At 46.6% G+C, this 23,071-nt stretch overlaps 1 protein-coding gene across 7 annotated transcripts in view; it reads right to left on the bottom strand.

The window, feature by feature from the left end:
* KIAA2012 (KIAA2012 ortholog) overlaps positions 1–23,071 on the bottom strand; it is a 102,581-nt gene that overhangs the window by 64,370 nt on the left and 15,140 nt on the right. For 6 of the 7 annotated variants that reach the window (XM_043524738.1, XM_037912282.2, XM_037912285.2 and 3 more), the window contains exons 3-8: positions 19,635–19,797; positions 13,695–13,862; positions 9,234–9,430; positions 3,606–3,831; positions 3,088–3,212; positions 1,144–1,312 (exon numbers count right to left, since the gene is read on the bottom strand). In XM_043524738.1, the coding sequence (XP_043380673.1) occupies positions 1,144–1,312; positions 3,088–3,212; positions 3,606–3,831; positions 9,234–9,430; positions 13,695–13,862; positions 19,635–19,797 (1,048 nt within the window). The remainder of the gene's footprint in view (positions 1–1,143; positions 1,313–3,087; positions 3,213–3,605; positions 3,832–9,233; positions 9,431–13,694; positions 13,863–19,634; positions 19,798–23,071) is intronic. The other variant, XM_037912284.2, reaches the window with a different exon arrangement.

Raw genomic sequence — 23,071 nt, 5'->3', positions numbered from 1 at the left:
GCTATTTAGTATGTGAGTAACAGTTCCAGGCGTTCCCTTAAAGAGGACATTGCCAGTTGAAGACTGTTATGGAACATGAAGTCAGACTTAGGATCTTACATGCCCCTTGTTTTATTTCCTGGAAGGGAGAAATCAAAGGATCCATGTGTCCTCTTTCCTCACTTTACCCATTCCTCTGTCTGCACGGTGGTGACTCTTTCCAGTGGAAAATGGTGGACTCAGTTATTTCTGGGACCCAGCAGCTCTGCTCTTTGCATCTTGCAAGGGAGCTTCAGTATTTATCTGAGGCAATTTCTTTCTCTACTCCCTAAGATTAGAGCATTCTCTGTCTTTAGCATTCCCGGCCCTGGTTGCTTGGACAGTGCAGGTTCCAAATTTGATTTCCTCCACAGGCAGTATGTCATGCTGCAGACAAACCCTGAAAGGGCCATATGTGATCTGTGAAGTTCTGCAATGCATCCTGTGGCCACCTTCATCTTTAATAAGGAGATGTAGCCTTCAGAGACTACAGGTCCCAGCACGCAGTGCTCTGTCTTGATCTGATAAGCAGGCCACTCAAATCTAGATGGTACATTGCATGTTAGGACCTGCAGTCTACATGAGGCACACCTCTGTGTTCAAGATAAAGGAGGCTGCAATCTGCTCCATCTAGGGCAAATCAGGTGCAGCATTTGGGCCCCCGGCCAATTCCTCCCTGTGCCTCAATTTAATGAACTGTCTTTATTTCATATCCAATATTCCTTGTCCTCAACTGATATTGAAATACCAGTCAATCTCCGGCCCACTTTTTTCATGCCAAAAATGTTTGGCTTATTCAAATAAGCTTTGGAAAAACAATTTGAGTTTGGGGGTGTTTTATCTGATATGAATCTCCTGACATTTGCCCAATATTAGCAGAAACTTTGCTGCTTTTACACTGTATTGAGGCGCAGAGCTCTGACTCATCTTTGGGATATAAACCATGTGGAATCCAAAATAAACCTGCTCTGAATATCTTCAAGAACACAAGAGCTAACACTGAAATGACCCAGTCCAGGATGGGAGAGTTCCCTTTTTCTGCAGTCCCAATCTAATCATTGTGTAGCTTACAAATACCTTGAATTTAGATAGATCAGAGAATCTTTCATCTAGAGCTGATGGTACCTGTTTGATTCTTTGCTTCGGTCTTGGGCTGGGTTTGCAACTGAATAAGCAAAGGCAGGATCAGAAGCTCCTTTGGGGGATCACTGGATCTAAATTGTTTCCTATGGGGGACTTGGGCTCTGGGTAATTCTTCTGAGATTGAAGGGAACTTCAAAGTCTCTGGCGCCTGCTGTAAAATATAAATCCTAAATGTCAGAAACTCCAAATACTGCCATTACTTTTGACTTATATTTTTATTCCTCACTCTATAGGCTTGCTAAAGCACAACCTACTAGCTCAACAAAGCCAGGCTGATTTCACTCTTCCATTCTCTTGCATTCCCTAACTCCGCTGGGCATCTTCTGCAGAACAGGGGCTGATTGACCCTCCCCAATTCTGTCCCAGTCGTGGCCACCGGCATCAAAGCCTTGGACTTCTCCAGAACCCAGTGGAAGAAGAAACTGGATTAGGCCCAGGGTGTTTAATTTGATGGTTCCGAATTGTTTAAAGTCTTGTTCTAAAACATACATACATGTACACAATGAAGTTAACAGGAATCTTTCTCTTGACTCCAATGGGAGTTGGATCAGATTTTAACTTAGGGCTGGTCTACATTGAAAAGTTACACTGCATAGCTATGTAAAAAATCCACACCCCTCAGATATGTAGTTAAACCGATCTAACCCCCCGTGCAAATAGAGCTAGGTCAACAGAATAATTCTTCCATCGGTCTAGCTATCATCTCTCAGGGAGGCGGATTACTTACAGCAATGCACTAAAACACTACAGTGGCGCAGCTGCAGCTGTGTCATGTTTTAAGTGTAGACATAGCCTCATTTTTATGAGTATATGATGACAGGCATTGTTAAGGAGAGAAAGATTTGCCTCTACGTTTTGGTTTTTTAAATGTCAAGCAATCTACTTTTTAAAAAAGCAACCGTGGCATCTGAAGAACTAGCATGCATGGATACCCAAGACCTCCCTGCAGAGGGGCACATGCATGTGTGCGTGCGCACACACACAAGAGCATTCAGTCTCTCCAGGCACAATCCGATTTATTGAGGCTTCGTGGTGGGTACCAGCATTTGGCCTTCAGACTCCCAGCTCCTTACCTCTTTACCGGTTGGACACTCTCTTGCTCCATTTTGAATCTCTATTTTGAATTTATACACTATAAATATAATTGTATCAGGAGGCCTGGTTGCCATGTTGTTGTCCCTGATGCAGTTACAGCGTGATTAAAATGTGTATTGTGGATGGTACCTGATCATGTGGTAACAAGAACTATAACCCTAGACGTATAATCTGTTACAATGTTGTAACCACATCAAGGAACAACCATGCTTGTCTTTGTAGTGCTGATGTGGCCGTAAGTATTTTTCCCCTCACTTCCTCAGTGTCTTTTGTTTCACCTGCTACTTTCACACTTCAAGTGCCCTTAACCCTGTGGTATAGAGTAGCCTCAGGATGAGCTCAAGAACATTCATGTATTCAGCATCTCCAGCATTCTGTTGCATCCCCCAGTTCAAAGGGGGCAGTAGCACTTTGTTTCCCTTTATAGCTTCACTTTCACTATTTTATATATACTGAAATGGATAAAACTCCATTTTCACAATTACAGAAAGGGACAGGCACTTAAATAGATAAATATTTAAAAATAAATGTGTTTTGGAGGGGATAGAAACCCCATAAGCCAACCTCTAACTATTGGTGTTCAAGAAGGAACTTTCCACAGGGGCAGGCTGCCCAATAACTACCCACTACTGGGTTTCTTGCACCTTCCTCTAAAGCATCTGATCTTGGCACTGTAGGACACAGGATACTGGATTAGATGGGCTACTGGTCTGATCCAATATGGCAATTCGTATGTGCGCAAGATTACCTATATTCATGTTATGAACCCTGAGAGGAGACCACTTCATACGTTATCACAACAATTGCAGTATTTGTTTTTAAAAATCTGACCTTTCTGTGTTCCACCCTGACCACACCTTGCTCTGAGTCCATGGCAGACTGAATGGGAGGGAAAAAACCTGTTTCAATAAGGTGCCCTTCTTTTCCATCCTGGTTATTCAGATGTCCTTGTTTAACTGAAGGGGGAAAATGGAGATGAGATGAAAAGGGGATGAAATTTAAATATGTATTAGTGGCATCAGATATCGGTCAGTATTTACTCTATCATTGAACCATTCAAGGATGGGAGGAAGAATAAATTTACCAGTCTGTGCACCCATGGTAATAAGGAGAAGGAAAGTTTCTTCATACAACTCTTTGCCCTCTTCCCAATGAGCACTGCAACACACGACCATAGTCATTAATTAAAATGCAACCTTAGAGATTCTTGCTGTGCTCATAATCCAGAAGTGACTGTTATAACAGTACCCATAAAATTTACTGGACTTCCCTCATTCTTCAGAAGTCCAGTAAATTCATTACAAACAAAACTATGACAAGAAATAAAGTTAAGGAGGGGTATTTCTTACTGCTGTAGGTCTTTTTTCTTCCGGGGAAATAGCCTCCATAGAAAGTCATGTAGGATCTCTCACTCAAAAGCTGAGAAGTATCAACAGTGGCATTCCCAACAGAGCTCTTGACAGTTTGGTTCAGCTTTTCACAGTGCTCTTGACTCTCTGTCTGGTGTGGCTTTTCCCAGTGTGATTGGTCCTCCATTGCACGCTCCACATCTTGGTGATCTTCCACCTCTGTGCCCTAGGAGATGGCAGAATGACTGGCTTTACAATACAGCTGGACAGAAAATGGTTTTCCCCTGCAGCTAACTTCAATGAAAATGGGGGTTGGGGAGGAATCATTTTTGTCAATTTTCCACAGAAAATTTTAAAGTTTTGTCAGAAAACTAAAAAATGTCTTCAGTTTTGATGCAAAAACTCAACACTTTCTTTGGAAAGCAGACTTTTTTCACAGAATTTCAATCAAAAACCATTTTTCAACAGAAAATTTTCAACCATCTATTTTTTACAAGCCCACATTCATGAATACCATTTCAGCCTGACTTATAATGGTAAGTCTTTCTCTTCTCAGTTGTCACAGGTTTCATTCTGTGTAGGGTATCAACTGCTTAAATATACAACCACTTCTTTTTTGTTACATTTATTATGTTTTTTTTATATACCATATAGTCCAAGGGACTATGCGTGCCTGCATTGAAATCAATCGCAAAATTCCCACCGACTTCAGCAGTGCAAGACTGGGGCCGCAAAAGATTGAGAACTTCTAATGGATATAATGCTGCTGGGTATTTCTCTTCTGCTGTCTCTCTGAATATGTACTAATTTATGACCGTTTGCATGGTAGCTCCTGCTTTGTACTTAAATTTTATCTTTTATTGTCTATTCAGCAATTCTTAAATCAGACGTTGAAAAAGATACAGTGTTGAGGAAGAAACGAAATGCTAAGAGTATAACAGTTTCACTTCTATTCTTTGTTAGTTCAGTATACTCAGGGTATGTCTACACTACCCACTGGATCGGTGGGCAGCGATCGATCCAGTGGGGGTTGATTTATTGCATCTAGTTTAGATGAGATAAATCAACCCCCGAGCACTCTCCGGTCGACTCCTGTACTCCATTGCCGCGAGAGGCGCAGGCGGAGGGGGAGTGGCAGCAGTCTACTCACCACGGTGAAGACACCACAGTAAGTCAATCCAAGTACGTCGACTTCAGCTACATTATTCACATTGCTGAAGTTGCGTAACTTAAATCAATCCCCCCGCTAGAGCAGACCAGGGCTAAGTCAGTGCTGCCAAGACATGGTTTGGGGCTAATTATACTGTCCTCCTTTGAGATCTACTGACTAAAAGCGTTATAGAAGAGTAAGGGTATGTCTACACTGGCAGAGTTACATGGCTGGCAGTTACAGCTCTGCTCAGAGAGCACTGAAAGGAAACCGCTGTTGTGTGTTCACACTGTCAGCTGCCTGCACAATAGCGTGTTCACACTTGCAGCACTTGCAGTGGTATTCGGAGAGATGCACTCTGGGCAGCTATCTCACAGAGCATCTCTTCCTCTTCTGCTAAAAGTTCTGGGAAGGCAGAGGGGGTTGTGGGGCATCCTGGGTCCTGTCCCAATGCCCCATGATGCATTGCTTCGCATACCAGCAATCTCTGTGCATCTGTCCGCATTTGGTGCCATCTTTCAGTGGTTTGTGTACTGCATGCTCTCCCTCTTTGGTCTGCAGGAATGGATCCCGCACTGTTGACCAATGTGCTGCTCGCTCTGACCAACATATCACAGTGGCAGCGGAGCTATTCCTTAAACTGCAAAGGCAAGAGGAGTTCAACACTGATCTCACCATGTGTAGTAGCTACAACACAAGATTGCTTGTGGCATTCACGGAAGTGCTGACCAGAGTGGAATGCTGCTTTTGGGCTCAGGAAACAAGTACTGAGTAGTGGGATCACATTGTCATGCACGTCTGGGATGATGAGCAGTGGCTGCAGAAGTTTCACATGAGGAAAGCCACATTCATGGGACCGTGTGATGAGCTCGCCCCAGCTCTGTGGCACAAGGACATGAGAATGAGAGCTGCCCTGTTGTTAGAGAAGCGCATGGCGATTGCACTGTGGAAGCTGGCTACTCCAGATTACTACCGATCGGTCGCTAACCAGTTTGGAGTTGGAAAGTTGACTATTGGACTCATGTTGACAGAAGTGTGCAGGGCCATTAATCGCATCCTGCTCCGAAAGACCGTGACTCTGGACAACGTGCATGACACTGTGGATGGCTTTGCACAAATGGGCTTCCCTAACTGCGGCGGGGAAGGGGTGATTGATGGCACGCATATTCCAATTCTGGCACCAGACCACCTAGCCACCGACTACGTTAATCGGAAGGGACATTTCTCTATGGTTCTCCAGGCACTTGTGGATCACCATGGGCATTTCACGGACATTAACGCAGGCTGGTCCAGAAAGGTATCTGACGTACGCATCTTTCGGAACACTGGCCTGTTCAGGAAGCTACAAGCAGGGACTTTCTTCCCGGTCCAGAAGATCACTGTAGGGGAAGTCAAAATGCTCATTGTGATCCTGGGAGACTCTGCCTAACCCTTAATGCCGTGGCTTACGAAGCCATGCATGCTGGCGCTCTCTGTATGGGAAGCTGGATTTGGCCGATGACCATATTCCTATGCTTATAGCCACGTGCTGTATGCTCCATAATATTTGTGAAGGGAAAGATGAAAGCTTCACTCAGGGATGGACCACAGAGGCTCAGCGCCTGGACCCTGAGTTTGAAAAGCCTGAGACCAGGGCTATTAGAGGGTCGCAGTGCGGGGCCATAAGGATCAGGGATGCCTTGAGGCAGCAATTTAAAGCTGAAAGCCACTAATATTTGTTGCCATGCTCAGGAATGCAGTGATTTGTAATGTTAGGAGGTGATTGTGATTGGTGCAGATGATGCACTGTGAAAGTTTAAGAAAATTGCCTGTTGCTTTGTAGGGCTCTGTTTGCTTTCAATTAATGGAATAAAGGTTGCTTTCAAACCAAAACAATTATTTTATTAAAAAACAACAACCGGAGGAGAGAGACAAACAAAAAAACACATCAGCACTGTGTGAGATGGGGGAAGGGAGGGTGCCAGGAGGAGGTGGGGTCCTGGGACGGTTAAAGATTTGTGTATGTCCAGCTATCATATGCAACCTTGTCCTTTGGAGTACAGTGCAGCAGGTACTATACTTCAGCAGGGCTAAACTGCAGAGGGACAGGTGTTGAGTGCAGTGGGTAGTGGGTGTCCGCAGGGCTGGACTGTGATGAGGCAGGAGTGGAATGCAGTGGGTACAGACTGGAGACAGGAGGTTGATAAGAGTGTGTTGGCGGTGTCTGGGGGGGGGCGCATGGGAAGGAGTTTTGCGACAGTGGCTGCAGGGGAGGGTGGGCGGGCACAGAGCTGCTCGGTTTGCAGTGCTAGTAGCACCTGGAGCATGTCCGCTTGGCACTCCATAATGTTTAAGAGCCGCTCCATGGCTTCGTTCTGGCATGCCGTGTTCTCCTTTCGGTCCCTCTTCTCACTGTCCCACCCTCCTTCAATTCTTGTTTTTCGGCCGCGGAGTGCATCATGACCTCACACAGAAACTCTTCTTTAGTTCTTTGTGGCCGCTTTCTAATTCTGCGTAGCCGTTCAGCTGGTGATAACAAAGAGGGAGGCTGGGATCCCAAGGTCATATCTGTGAAGCCAAAATGCAACAGAAGCAGTACTGTTCGCAACACACAGACCACTGATTCAGTGATTTAAAACACAGCCACTATTCAAATACCTGCCACTAACTGGCTGACCCCAGGCAAGCACACATGAGCCACAAGACCCCCAAGATGGTGAGCAACTGCAGAGGCAGGAGAAATCAGTGTTCCACGACTGTACTGTATAATGGGCACGTGGCTCTTGGGGAGAGCCAACACTGTGTGTGGGGGGGGTGGGGGGAGCTTATAATCACATGTCCCCACATTTTCTACAGGTAGTGTTCATTATGGAAGATATCTCATTCATTATGGAAGATATGAGGGTGAGCAGAGAATCAAAGGAGGGTCTTCTCCAAGACTGCAGCTTCCGCCCTGGCCCTTATGCGGCTCACTTGTGTGCAGCAATGGTTTCCCCCAGTGACGGCAGAGTGGCACGGGAAAGTTACCCTTAATGGGGCAAGAAACAAAGCAGCTCTGCCAAGGAAGCTGCAGCAGCGGATTTCCCAGTATCTCCATGAGAGTTTCGTGGAGATCTCTGGGGCAGATTCCCATGAAGTGAGGAGTCAATCAACACCCTGTTCCGCCGCTCAGACTAGGCATGTGGTGGTACGTGCATGATACAGACACAAGCTTGCTTTCTGCAACCCTTCTGCCCCCGACAACTCGGTTCAGCGATTCCCAAAATCAAAGCCACTTACCAGGGGCCTCCTCTCCTGTTTGCACTTCACCAAGCTCCGACAGCTGTGACTGGCTAGCCTTCTCCGGGGTAGAGAAAAGCTCCTAGCTGCATGCATCTCTGACTTCCAAGTCGTCCTCTGCCTCTGGGTCCTCCTCCCACTCCACATCCTCGTCCAAGATTTCCTCCTCCTGGCTCGGTCCACTCCCGACTGGCATGCGAGCCACTGAAGTATCTAAAGTGGATACTTTCACAGTGGAGGTGGGGTAGCCACCAAATATCGCGTCCAGCTCTTTGTAGAACCAGCAGCTCATGGGCACAGCACCGGAGCAGCGGTTTGCCTCCCGTGCCTTGTGGTAGGCATTCCACAGCTCCTTCACTTTGATCCTGCACTGCAATGTGTCCCGGTCATGGCCCCTTTCTGTCATGCATTGTGAAATCTGTCCGTAGGCATCATAATACCTATGGCTGGAGTGCAGCTGGGACTGGACAGCTTCCTCTCCCCAAATACCGATGAGGTCCAGCAGCTCAGCGTTGCTCCAAGCGGTGGATCACTGGTCTGTGGAGCAGTCATGACAACCTGGAAAGATGCGTTGAGACCACTGCACGCATCGCCGAGAAAACAGGAAGGGGACTTTCAAAATTCCCTAGGAATTTAAGGGATGAGGCTCACAGTTGGTCACCTGAGGGCAGGGCAGCAGAGTTCAAACCAATGAGCAGAGAAGCGAGAACAGGCATTGTGGGACACTTCCCAGAGGCCAACTGCAGGGTTGTAATTGACCAGGGTGTCTACACTGGCACCGCAGCACTGTAGCCCCAGTGCAGAAAGCTGTGCGCCTCTTGTTGGGGTGGTTTTTTTACAGCGCTGCAACTGCGCAGTTTCTGTGCACTAAGTGGCTTGGCAGCGTGTGCACCTCGGGAGTTACACCGCAGAAAGCTGCTTTACTGTGCAGAAACTTGCCAGTGTTGACAAGGCCTTAGGTATTATCATCTGTATGTAGGTTCTTACACCAGGCTCATCACCATAGTGTATGTGTACATTAAGCAACATGACTAGTATCTGCTGCATGAAGCCAGAGCTATACTAGCAAAACTTTGGTGTAAGAATAACCACCATGCTAGTCCAGCACCAGTCCCAAGAGGAACTGAGGGGATTCTGATCTGTATGAAGACAGAGATCATCGTTGTAAAGATGAAGACAGAGATCACCTGCAATGTAAACACATAATGAAGAAATGGTACCTGTGGGACCCTTGTGCATGCTGCATTCTGGCTCCAGGTAGCCTCCTTTGCAGGTGGAGGTCTGAGTTCTAGACTCAATCTTCTCACTGAAACCCGAACAGGTACTCGAGCTCTCCTCTGGCCATGTGCTTCTACTTCATCTCCTCCCACCAGGTTTTCTCTGTTCTCGGCCTCCTTCTGAAATGAGTAACTTTGGCCTGCAAGACAGCGTGTCAGGACTGGATCACAAAGTGAACTATTACACTTCAGAGAGGTTCTAACTTATTTAGGGCCAAATTGTGGCATTTAGCCACTGATCCCCACTGGGAGTTGTACCACCCCAGCAGGAGAGCTGGGCCAGGTTGTGCCACAGGGACATGCTCCTTTCCTGAATGGCCTGGGGACATGTGATTAATGCAGGTTGAACTATCCTTTAGGAACAGGCTGATATGGAGGAGGGTAGGGCCCTGGCCACCTGAGCTTAGGGACAGCAATTGTGAGTGGCCCTTCTGCAGGGCATGAAAAGGGGACAAAGCTCCTTGTGTGCTCTCCCATGTACCTGGGAACAGGTGAGTCACAATGTATCTCATAATTGATACTATATTCAAGAAAGCGGGGGTCCACTTCAATGATTGGATTTCTTTAGGGTGTTTCCCAGTGCTTTGGAAGTTAAAACTATGCATCCTGAAGAAAGGATTGAAACATAACTTGAATGCAACCTGCATTAATAATTCACATCCTGTATCCTAGCAGAGTCTGTACCAAACAGGGGAGGTATTCATTGAACCAGGAGCAAAGCAACATCAAGTTGAAAAGGAAATTTACTATGGAAATTAACTTTCAAGCCTCAGGCAGATGTGGGAAAGGTTCATTGTACAGGGGATTTTCCCTATACCATATTTTATATGGCTTTCCACTACTACTTTGACAGCTGCATGCTCCAAGCCTGCTCAGTAGTCAGCATGGCCTTGGCTTGCAACAAGTTTTTCAGCAGCATTGTGGTCTGTTCAGTACATTTATTCTGTTGGAATTTTCTTATTAGCACAGGGTTTGCATCAACATATGTCTTCTGCAAAGTTAACAAATCTTTCAGTAATGCTTTAGAGCAGTCACAGCCAACCTGTGCCCTGAGGACACTTGTGGTTTCAGAGGATGAATGTGTTAAGGAAAAAACTGTCCATTTTATTATGAATTGAAAATGTGTCCCCTGAGCTGCTCCCTGCAATTTTTAAACTGACGTGTTTGAGTCATGTCTGTTGCTGTGGAGGAGTTGCGGGTTCACTTCTTCTCACATCTTGCCCTGCAGCTGCGGTGTGGCCAGGAACACTGGGACCCTTTACTATTCCTTGCCTCTACATGTGCTCTGTAGCCCTTCCCTCCTTCCTCCACCCTCCAATGGCACCTGCTGCCTCACAGGGGAGAAAGAGCAGAATAGCCTTGGTTGCTCCATAATTGCTGGCACATTGTAATAGCTTTCAGTGGAGCCAACAGACTAGGTGCACACTGCTTTGGATTTTCTCATGTAGCTCCTTGAAGCAGTCTGGCTGCACTGGAAGTATATTTAATTTGTTTTAGATTCTAAATGCTTCCTTCACATAATCCTTGGGGGCAAATTCAAAATTACTGAAACAATGCACTGACCAGTGTCAACAGACTGAAAGCAACTGAACTGGTGCAATATAAAAGGTGGGTGGTGTTATTTATTATTACTCCGCGCACAACAAACTGTGTATACATGCCACAGTCACCCTCCTGCAAGCAAAAGCTTGAGAGAAAATGCATCTGACACCATGCCCTCAAATGACTATTCTAGCTTTGCTGGATCAGTGGTTGAGAGCCCTCTGCTGAGGAACAATCTTCCTTAGATGTCCAAATCTAATGACTGCCGGTTAGAGTGCATCTCATGGTCTCTGCTTTTCCTGCTGGTGTATAAGGAATATGGATATCTCTCTGATAGCCAGGGCTCAAGCTGTGGGCTGGGCTGGCTTGGAAGGATCGACGTGTATGTGCCTTTTATTGCATGGAAGAGAAGGCAGCTGGGTCAAAACAGTACCATCTCACCCTTTCCATGTAGCAGGCTTCATGGCTCCAGAATCCTTGTATCAGAAAGGGAAAGGAACACGCCATTTCTCTCCTTCCCCCAGCCCCAGGGGGAAACCACTCAGAGTTCATGCAGCCTGAGACTGTACAGTATAACTTTTCTGAGGAGAACTCTTACCATGTAGCGAAAACCTCACCTCATTAAAGGGAAGCTCCAGGAGCAGTAACTGTCTAAGCCTAGAGTTGTGTAGAGATAGCAGCAGGGGACTGGGAAGCAAAGTGAAACCACAGGGCCTGCAGCAGATCCCCCCAGTTTGTGGGGGCTAAATGAACTCCTGCCTACCCCTGGGAAACAATTAGAGGGTAACACAGCACGGGGACTTGTGACAATTCCCCCTCTCTCCCAGCCGCCTCTTGTGTGGCTTTTTTGAGGGGGAATTCGATTGATCTATAGTGGCTTCCGACACTGACCTATTTTTGTAGTGGAAACACACAGGAAATCAGTGCAGTCGTTGGAGAACTGGGCCTAGATCCTGGGATGTATCAAACCTGTGCCCAGCTGCCCACAGCTCCAAGAGTTCACTCTGGCCGTCAGGAATCACCAAGGTATATCGATGCCCCATTTATACCTCCTGTTCTGGGGACTAGGTAGAGAGATGGTACAGGACCAGCAGCTATGTAGATGTTTTATATTGCTGGAGCAGAGGCCAGGGCATGGCTCTTGGTATAATACGCTCGCTGCAGCTAACCTCCCCAGGCAGGCAGGCAGCTAGCTGTATTTGGAACCAGCTGTGTGGTTCTTGAGTGATCTTCATGGATAGCTCCATGTAGAGGTCAGTAGGTACAGTATGTCTGCACTGCAGCAGGGAGCAGTCTCCCAGCCTGGGTAGACAGACTTGTGCTAGCAGGGGTCGAGCTAGCACGCTCCAAATAGCTGTGTGGGTGTTGCTGCACCAGCAGAGGCTTGGGCTGGCCACCTGAGCTCAGACCTGTTCAACCTCCTGGGTCTAGCTCGGGTACCTAGCCGTGAGCCTCCACTGGTGCAGCCATGTCTCCATTTTTAGCGTGCTAGCTCAAGCCCCGCTAGTGTGAATCTGTCTACCTGAGCTGGGAGGGTTACTCCCAGCTGCAGTGTAAACACATCGATTGTGACCTCCAGATGGGATTATTGCAAAGGCAGTGGGTAACTGAGGCAAGGTCCACATCAGAGAGAAATGGTCACAGCTGCCTTCCCAGGTGTGCATGAGAAAAGACGCTTTTGGCTGTTGACACCTCTTGGAAATAGATGTATGAACATGTGTACTGGAGTAGCAGGAACTGCCATGGCAAAGGAGAGGCAGCAATGAATCACGGAGAGTTGGGAAGGCTGGCAATGGGATACAGAGCTCTTCACCTAGGTCACTGGGTTTGAATCCAGACCGTTCAGTGATGAGTCCTTACTGTCTGAGGGCTGTCCAGTCACCTATGTAAAATGACTTGGTAGTCCAGTTCCCAGTGGACAAATAGCCACACAACCAAATGTCCCTGCCAGGTTTGTGGCGAAGCTTGCTCTGCTGCTGCTCACGCTGTTCCTGTGGATAAACGCAGCACTCCGTTCTTGGTGCATGCACCCTTTTGAAGCACCACATTCCCTTCAAAAATCCGCTTTTTACAAAAAGATGTTTACATTTATGGAATTGTCAGCCCGGGCTCCAGAGCTGAGGGTGACCATTGTGCACAAACCAGGGAATGGCTGGGCCAGTACATGAGAGGCAGAGTCCAGGGCTACCCTTGAAATGTTCTCAGCACCTCCCGTGATGTGCTGAGGTTCTCAGCCCCCACTGCCTGCAATGGGAGTTGAGGGCACTATAGTGCCTCTTGGGATCAGACCTACATAAGTTTTGGAGGCATTGGTCATGTCTCAGAATGGTGCCAGCACCATCACAGATAACCTTAGAGACAGTGTTATGGAAGAAAGAGCAATATCATGGCGCTTTTCTACTTGTACTGTAAAATGAAGGAAGTGCTAAGTAGAGAAATGTTGGGTTCTTGTGTTTGCGGAGTTTGTGGATGTGGTGCAGTAATAATGGCACAGAGTGGAAACCTAAGGAAGTAAACTATTAGTGCACAACTCCTTTAACTTTAACAGAGGATTGTACATGTAGGTCCTTGTTTCTTGCCCTTAGCTGCACTGCTTACTCACACTTACCTTATCTGGCGATCTCACTGAAAGATTCAATAGGTTTTGTTCTAATCCCAAACATTCCCTTACTAATTTTTGAAGTACGCCTTTTCTATGAAATTTTTCCTTTTTGAGAGCTATCTCATAAGATGATAACTTAGTAATAATACATCCCTTCAAAGAAGACTTTATTATGCACATGATCTGTCTACAGGCATAAACACTGAATCAAATATTAAATCTTACCCAGGGTGGATTTTTGTCTATTAAAAAATAATTACCTGCTACTATACCTGGATGGACGTGTTGGCTTAGCTCAGCCCAGAAAGATGGGAACACAGGCAGGAGGTGATATTTTTTGGGTGCAGCTGACAGGTCCTGTTGTCCTATTCTGTGATTTGGTGTGTTTAGGGAATTCTTCTGAAGTAATAAAGGGTCCCTGATATATCCTGGAAAGCATATATTGCAAAGCAAAGAGATGTTACTTGGGATAGGACAGGAGAGAATGTTACATGTGTTGGCTAGACCTAATTGAAAAATGGAAGGAAGGGGAAATACTGAAAAATTTTGAAGCCATTTTTATTCCATGGGTTTTGAAAAGGATGAGTTTCTGTCTATTCAACAATTTTGGTTGTGAAACTTCTAAATTTTTCAGTTTTCAATTTGGCTTTCCTTCCCCCCCCCCCCCCCGCCCCCCATTTTCATTTTCAACTTTGTTAAATAAGGCCATGTTTTTATTTCCATTTTCAAACAATTTTTTTTCAACTAGTTCTGATATTGACAGGAATGTGTCTAGTACAGTGTATTGGCTCAGACTGTAAACTATACCTGTAGTTTGCAGGTTATTCAATTGTGTACAGACTAAAGAATTAAAAATACATATGGACCATGAATAAACCTTCATCTATGGAAGATGCTGAAGGTTAGAGATTGGCCCAAACCAAAATCTCAGAGCTGAACTCCCCTGAAGTCCGGTAACATTTTGATCCAAATCCAAATTTTGTGATTGTCCTCTGTTGCTATAGTGGACTAAACCAACACCCCCACATTTGGGGAAAATTTAGGTCTGGCTCAAGATACAGATCTTGCAGCTTGGGCCCACCTCTGTTTTGATAGATGTGGAAGTTTCCCTTCTCAAACTCTCCAGATCAGTAAGTACAGAACATGGATCTTTTCCATGTTACATCTCACTTGTATTTAAATTATGAGCATATCAGATTCTAGTATTCAGTACTGTAGCTTTCATAAACATTAAGTAAACATAACAAGGGGGTCCAATGCAACTCTTGTTGAAATCTATGCGTCTTTCTATTGATTTCAAAGGAAATTGGATTAGGCACTGTGACAAAGCTCTGTCCTTGCCTCCGTGGGTCCCGCGTTTCCTGGCGGATTTTGCTAGCCTCAGAGGCTCACTGTGACCCTCCATGTAACCCTTCTCTCTCTAGAGACAAGGGTCACAGTCTACTGAGCCATTTTCATCATAAGCCAGTGAGGGAGGTGAGGAGAAGTTATCCTTCCTTGCACAGTCTCTGTTGTCTCCCAGTCTCAGTGATTAATCAGGGGGCAAAGCGGTGCAGGGTGGGGAGCCCAGGCCCACCCTCTACTCCAGGCTCCAGCCCAGGGACCCTAATAGTATCAGCTATGGTATGCAGCTGCATAACTAGTATGGGGGCGCAGCAGCTTATCCATGAGGCGCTGGAATGTGGCTGGGGTCCCATGTAGTCCAAAAGGGAGGACGGTGTACTGGAATAGCCCATCCGGGGTGGAGAATACTGTCTTTTCTTTAACTTCTTTGTTCAGAGGAATCTGCCAGTACCCTTTTGTCAGATCCATTGTAGTCAAGAATCAGGCACTACCCAGTCGGTCAACCAGTTCGTCGATGCGTGGTATGGGGTATGCATCAAACTGGGATATTTCATTCAGCCGGCGAAAGTCATTACAGAATCTCATGGTACCGTCAGGTTTAGGCACTAGAACAATTGGATTGGACCACTGACTATAAGATTCTTCAATAACCCCTAATTCTAACATTTTCTTTACTTTGGCCTTGATTTCTTCTCTTTTGGCTGCTGGGATTCGGTAGGGTCTCAATGTTACTTTGGCTCCGGGGATCGTGTGGATATGGTGATAGGTTTCAGTTGTCCGCCCTGGTTTTGTAGAGAACATCTCAGTTGCAATTAATCATGCTGGCTGCCTTGATCTTTTGGATCGGCGTCAAGTTGGATGATATCCTCACTTGCTCGTGTAAGTTATCCTCTTGGGGAAGGGTCTTCTGCATGACTAAGCATGCCTCTCGATCGTGCCAAGATTTTAGAAGATTGATGTGGTAAATTTGCTCCGATTTCCGGTGGCCTGGCTGCCACACCTTATAGTTCACCTCTCCCACGGCTTCGATTACTTCATAGGGTCCCTGCCACTGGGCCAACAGTTTACTTTCTGCTGTGGGCACCAGTACCATCACCCGATCCCCTGGTTGGAACCGGGCAAAGCTTCGCTTGGTGGTTATAATGGGTTCGTTGGGCCTCCTGTGCTCTCTCCAAGTGTTCCCATACAATGGGCGTAACTCGGGCTATCCAATCTCTCATCTGCAGCACATGCTCAACTATGTTCCTTCTGGGATTTGGCTCCTCTTCCCAGGCTTCTCTGGCTATATCCAATATACCCTGAGGGTGGCGCCCATACAGTAGTTTGAATGGAGAGAAACTCGTGGAGGCTTGCGGAACCTTCCAGATGGCGAACATGAGGTAAGGCAATAGGGTATCCCAATCTTTCCCATCCCGGCTCACCACTTTCCTGATCATAGCCTTGAGGTTCCTATTGAACCTTTCCACCAGGCCATCTGTTTGTGGGTGGTATACAGAGGTCCGTAATGCTTGTACATGGATCAATGAACAGAGATCTTTCATCAACTTGGACATGAAAGGTGTCCTTGATCAGTCAATATCTCCTTGGGTAGCCCAACCCGGGCAAAGATCTGTACTAGCTCCTTATCTATTGTCTGGGAAGCTGTGTTGCATTGGGGAACAGCTTCCGGGTACTGGGTTGCATAGTCCAGTACAACAAGCACATGTTGGTGGCCCCGAGCTGTCTTCTCTAGGGGCCCTAACAGATCCATGGCTATCCATTCAAAAGGAACCTCTATTATTGGAAGAGGTATCAAAGGAGCCCGCAAGTGCGGGCGAGGGCTATGTAACTGACACTCCGGACAAGAGGTGCAGTATCGCCGGACATCTTCATGTACTCCTGGCTAGAAGAACCTCTGCAGGATCCGTGCTTGGGTTTTCTCTACCTCTAGGTGTCCTCCAAACAGGTGACTGTGGGCGAGACTCAATATGGCATTTTGATGTTTTCGTGGCACCAGAAGTTGTTGTATCTCTTGCTCCTGCATTTGTACCACACGGTACAGGAGATCTTTCTTCACTATAAAGTAAGGTCCGGAACCCTGGACCTTCCCATCCACGGGTATCCCATCGATCTCGGCCACCTCTTTCCTGGTGTTATCATATCTGGGGTCCTCTGCCTGGTCCCGCCCAAAAGTCTCTCTCCCAGGACTAACCTGCCCAAGCTCCCAGAGGCCGACTTCTGCTTCTTCCAATGGCTCGCTGCCATCATGGCTGGGGGCAGCCTCTGGCTCACCTTCTGTGGTGGAAGTTTCTCTGTTGGCTGCTTGCATCCATCTGCCTACTAGGGAGGTCTTCTGGCCTGGGTCAGGATCTGGGTTCCCAAGGCCTTTGCGACCTTCCTCTCTTTTTTTGTCTTCTGGGTCTTTTGGGAGGCTGAGAACAGATCCTGAGAAATCTCAGCGAACATTGGGGGTTGACATTCCCCCGGTGATGAGTCGCTGTCCTCAGGGTCCCCACATCCCTCCAGCCTCTCCGGGGGGAGGAAATTATCAAACCCTGGATAGTCCCTTCCAATGACTACAGGATATGGGAGTTTAGGAACTATGCCCACGGTCACCTCAATGGGGTTTCCCTGAACCTCTGTCTCCATTGGGATGGTGGGATAATGGCTCACGGCCCCATGCATGCACGTCACTGCTACGCATTTGGCTTGTAGCAGCTGACTACTTTTTACCAGCTTACCCGATATGAGGGTGATAGCACTCCCAGAGTCCACAAGCGCTGTAGTCTCTGTTCCATTTATCCTCACTGGCCTGGTGTAATTATGCAGGGCTAATGCGACCCCTGCGAGGTGGATAAGGGAGCATGGGACCTCCCAATCCCCCAAGTTGCATTGCATAGGCTCCTCGGTGCTGGGACACTGTGCTCCTATGTGTCCCCACTCCCCACATGCATAACATCGAAAATTGCTTTTAATCACTCCCCTATCCTGGGGGCTAGGGGGTTTAGTCCCGGGGTTCCCCCCACTCAGGCCAATCCCTTCCTTCTGGGGCCCCCGCTGGTTTTCGGCCTCCCACTTCTTCCACCTAGGACTCCCTGGGGGTTTGGCTGCCCAACCTTCCAGGGTTGGGGTCGGGTGCTTGCTTCGAAAGGGGCCTTCCTTGGGTAGTCGGATCAGTTCCCGGCTGTCATCTGTCTTTCTACCAGCGTGATCATCTCGTCGTACGTGGATGGATCATTCTGGCCTACCCATATGCGGAGATCTGGAGGCAGTCCCCGCATGTAATGGTCTATGACCAGGGTCTCCAAAATCTCCTCCAGCCTGCACACCTTGGGCTGTAACCACGAGAAGTGTATGAGATCGAATAGCTGGGACCTCGGGGGTTTGTTCTCCTGGTATTTCCACTCATGGAACCTCTGGGCCCTTACTGCTGCCATTACCCCTGATCGTGCTAGGATCTCTACCTTCAGACGGGTATAGTCAGTAGTATCTGTGGCAGGCAAGTCAAAGTAGGCCTTCTGGGCCTCTCCACACAAAAAAGGGGTGAGAATGCTAGCCCACTGCTCCTGGGGCCACGCCTCACGCTGAGCGGTCCTTTCAAATGAGAGGAGATATGCCTCTACATCATCTCCTGACGTCATCTCTGGCAGACAACCAGTGGCCCTCAGGGTTTGCGTCCCATCGGACCCCCGGGCCTGGTGGTGAGGATCTTCAGCAGGTCCACCACCTCTCTCAAGAGGGCACGATCTTGGGTCGCCTGGCTCATCAATAATTGATTGGTTTCCTGCTGTAGCCGCATAGACTCCTGTTGTGCCATTGCCTGAACCCAGGTGGCCTCCTGCTGGGCTGCCGTGGCTTGTACCAGAGCTCTGACCACCTCCTCCATTGTGGTACAAAGCAAACAAACAAACCAAAACAAAAAAAAAATCCAAAACCCCAGTGCACTTTTTAAAAAAACAAAACAAAACACTCTTTCTTCTGCCACGCTGTGAATGAAGTCCCACTCCTGACACCAATTGTGACAAAGCTCTGTCCTTGCCTCCGTGGGTCCCGCGTTTCCGGGTGTATTTTGCTAGTCTCAGAGGCTCACTGTGACCCTCCATGTAACCCTTCTCTCTCTAGAGACAAGGGTCACAGTCTACTGAGCCGTTTTCATCATAAGCCAGCGAGGGAGGTGAGGAGAAGTTATCCTTCCTTGCACAGTCTCTGTTGTCTCCCAGTCTCAGTGATTAATCAGGGGACAAAGGAGGGGGAGCCCGGGCCCACCCTCTACTCCGGGCTCCAGCCCAGGGACCCTAATAGTATCAGCTATGGTAGCTGACCTTTTAGAAACATGACATGTACAATTCCCTGGGCTACTTCCCTCACAGCAGCCCTCACTTCCTCTAGCTCTACTTCACCCTTACCTCAGGGCCTCCTTCCTTGTGCCTGATACGGTGTGTACTACTCAGACTCTCCAACAGCACAACTTCTCCCACAGCTCCGGACATGCACACCCACCTGACTAACTGGGAGGCTTTTAACTAGTTTCAGCCAGCCCCTGATTGGCTTCAGGTGTCCCAGTCAACCTAGCCTTCTCCCTGCCTTCTGGAAAGTTCTTAAGTGACCTGGAGCAGCTGCCATTTCACTTATCCTGATACCAGGGATTTGTTTAGCCTGGAGCTAATATATCTATCTCCCACTGCTTTTCTATAGCCATCTGGCCTTGCCCCATCACAGCATCTAGAGATGAAGTCTATTCTTTCTGTTTATCAGCAAGAAATAGCTTGGTCTTTTAATTGTACTTGCTACACACAATTAATTTAATTTACTCAGTCCCCCAAATGTTAGCTTAGAAATATTTGCACTAACCTTGCTTAACTTTAGGTTCTACTGACCTGCACACTGGAGCCTGTATATAATGCTAGGATCCCAGGTCTGAGAGAGTCTGAAGAGGTACCTCTTGGCTGAATAGCCTGGGCGAATCTGTCGGTCAATCTGGTTATCCGGCTTTTTCAGGAAATGGAGGTGTGGCTGCCAAGCTGTCCCTTTCTGATCCTTCTGCAGCAATAATATGCATGGCAAGACTTCAGTTGCTTTAAATTTTGTTTCTCCCTGCAGCTGGTGAGTTGATGTTAACAGATTCTAATCAATAACTCAGGGGAAAAAACCCTGAAGTTGCCTGCAGGCATAGTAGAAAAGGCATCTCAAGACAGTAGACTATGATGGGGAAATCACATGATGGTGAGTTTAAAGCAAACAGGTTGGGAGTGCGAGTCTGAAAATTGCCCCAAAAAAACCCAAGGGAACAATTCAGATCTTCAGTTTAAATTAAATACCAGTGAAGGCTAAAGATAATCTGTCAAGAAAATAAATGTTATACTCTGGACATCAGGGAATTAATCCTACTTCTTTTGATGTTCATGGCTGTGCTCCAACTGATTTTATCGAAAGCAGGATCAGGCCATGGATTTTTATTTATTTTTTTAATCTCTCTACCCATGTGGAAAATGAGAGTGGATTAAATAAAAATTGATCTGGACCTTAACTGAAATTCCCAACCAAATCCAAACCCTGACAGGATGCTGAAGCTTGAAAAAGTTTAGTTAGCTTTCTGATGCTTTCTAATTTTATCAGAGCTCTCTACAAGAGTGGGCCAGAAAATAAGACTTGTTTCATGAAAGTTATTGAGGTTTTGAAATCTGTTTCTGTTCCATATTGGAACAGAAATGGCACTCACGTGAAATGTGGGAGAACCAGGTAAGTGTCCTAACCACTGAGCTTTAGGGCTTGTCTTCACTACCAGGGTAAATCGACCTAAATTATGCTACTCCAGTTACGTGAATAACGTATCTGGAGTTGATGTAGCTTAGGTCGACTTATCCCAGTGTCTTCACTGTGCTGCGTCGATGGGAGATGCTCTCTGGTTGACTTCCCTTACTCTTCTCAGAGAGGTGGAGTACCGGGGTCGACTGGAGAGCACTCTGTCGTCGATTTAGCGGGTCTTCACCAGACCGGCTAAATCGACCCCTGCTGCATCGATTGCAGCAGCATCGATCTCCCTGTAGCGGAGACAAGCCCTTTGAGTCAGTCTTTCTCTCTCTCAGGCCTGGTCTACACTGGGGGAGTGGGGGGGGTGTGGAGATTGATCTAAGATACGCAACTTCAGCTACATGAATAGCGTAGCTGAAGTCGACGTACTTAGATCTACTTACCGTGGCATCCTCACGGCAGTGAGTTGACTGCTGCTGCTCCTTCGTCAACTTCGCTTGTGCCTCTCGCGGTGGTGGAGTACAGGAGACAACGGGAGAGCACTCGGGGATCGATTTATCATGTCTAGACTAGATGCGATAAATCGACCCCCGATAGATCAATCGCTACTCGCCAATCCAGCGGGTAGTGTAGACCTGGCCTCAGTCTTTTCTGTTGATGCTATTCCACTTTGAAAAAATAATTAACTATTCATTGGGTCAGAGAGAAACTGACAGTATACCCTGGTGTGGTTAAGGCACATGCTTGGTATGTGGGATACCTAGGATCAAGTCCCTGCTCCAAATCTGGCAGAGGAGGGAACCTGGGTCTCTGACATCCCTGATGAGTGCCCTAACCACTGGGCTAGCAGCTAATGTGGCGTGGGGAAAGGTCTTCCTCTTTCTCTCTACTTATCCTCTCCAAGAAATTTCATTCTGAACCTGAGAAAGTTTTGTCAAATTCCCAACCAGCTCTGCTGTCGACTTCTTGGTTTCACTAGGGACTGGAAGTGCAAGTGCCATATACCAATACATTGCAAGAAAAGCTATTCTTCTACATTTGCAATCTATACAAAACTAGAAAGTACCTAAAATGTCATTTCTAACCTAATGTCTATTTATTTGTGTTTTTTGTGGTCTTTGTTAATGTTGCAAGGAGCCATTTATGGAACTGAATTAATGAAAGATCTGGTCTTCTCATGGTATTTCAGTTGCTGGCTGATGAAAATACCAAGAGGAGAGTAGCTCTGGGGGTAATTTCAGTTCCACAATTGGCTTCCTGAGCGCAAAATAAAATAAAAATAAAACAAATACAGCTATGGAAAACTTAAATGCAAATACAAAGCTATTCTAGCTTATTTAAGATCAGTTTTATTCTGATTCCCATAGCAGCTGAATGCACAGTCACCGCCAATATTCTTTTTAAGGCAATTTTTCAGGTACTTTGTCCTCCCACCATATTACAAAACTTGCAGGAAAGAGCACATTTAGCCAGGGCGCGCATATCATTAATGCAACCATCTCACTGGGCTTCAAGAACTATTTTCCAATCAAATCTAGTTAAATTAAAGTGTAAGAGTGTTTGAAACAAATACCTTTGTTAAAGTCCCAAAATGTAGACTTAGTTTAAATTTAAATGAGACCACACTGTTCAACAGAATTAGATACAGATTGTTTAAAAGCATCTTGATGGGTTTAGGCCAGAGACCAACCTGTACTATGTGCTGCCATGTCGGAAATCCAGGTTTAATTCTCTCTTTTATTTCTCTTTTGTTGGGTTGTGCACCTATATAGACTAGTCAGATGGGATAAACTCCACTCTCATAATGTTTGTAAAGTTTATGCTGGGACTTGGTGTCCTTGTGCTATGGCTCAGTGTAGCTATGTTGCTTTCAAACATCGTGACGTTGTGTTGTGGTGTTTTGACACCACACTGCAATGTGATGCTTGACATGCCCTGGAAATGATTCTGAGAACTTTTTGTGCCTTGCAAGCATTATACTGTGAAGAGCAGGCCTACAGAATCCCTAGGGGGCATCACACTTAGTCCCTGATTAGGCAGGGAAGGAGCTCATACTGCCCTACAGAAACTTTTCTGGCTAGTTAGGAGTAGCATTGAGACATTCCACCAAAGGGAGACCTGTCACTCTTCTTCAGCTAGAAGGACTTGGATCCTGCATATCACGGCCAGCAGGAGTGCAAGTGAAAGTGCTGAAAACAGAGGAGCAACTCAATGACACACTTGGGAGAGAAAAGCAGTTCTATAACAGATATGGTAGAACCTCGGAGTTACGAACGCCAGAGTTAAGAACTGACCAGTCAACCACACACCACATTTGGAAGCAGAAGTGCGCAATCAGGCAGCAGCAGAGACAAATGAAATAAAGAAAGCAATTACAGTACAGTAGTGTGTTAAATATAAACTACTAAAAGAAAAAAGGAAAACAGCATTTTTCTTCTGCATAATAAAGTTTCAAAGCTGTATTAAGTCAATGTTCAGCTCTAAACTTTTGAAAGAACCACCATAACTTTTTGTTCAGAGTTACAAACATTTCAGAGTTAGGAACAACCACCATTCCTGACCT

Source organism: Chelonia mydas, chromosome 11 (genome assembly GCF_015237465.2).
Source record: "Chelonia mydas isolate rCheMyd1 chromosome 11, rCheMyd1.pri.v2, whole genome shotgun sequence".
Taxonomy (NCBI): domain Eukaryota; kingdom Metazoa; phylum Chordata; order Testudines; family Cheloniidae; genus Chelonia; species Chelonia mydas.
This window is presented reverse-complemented; position numbering and strand designations above follow the sequence as displayed.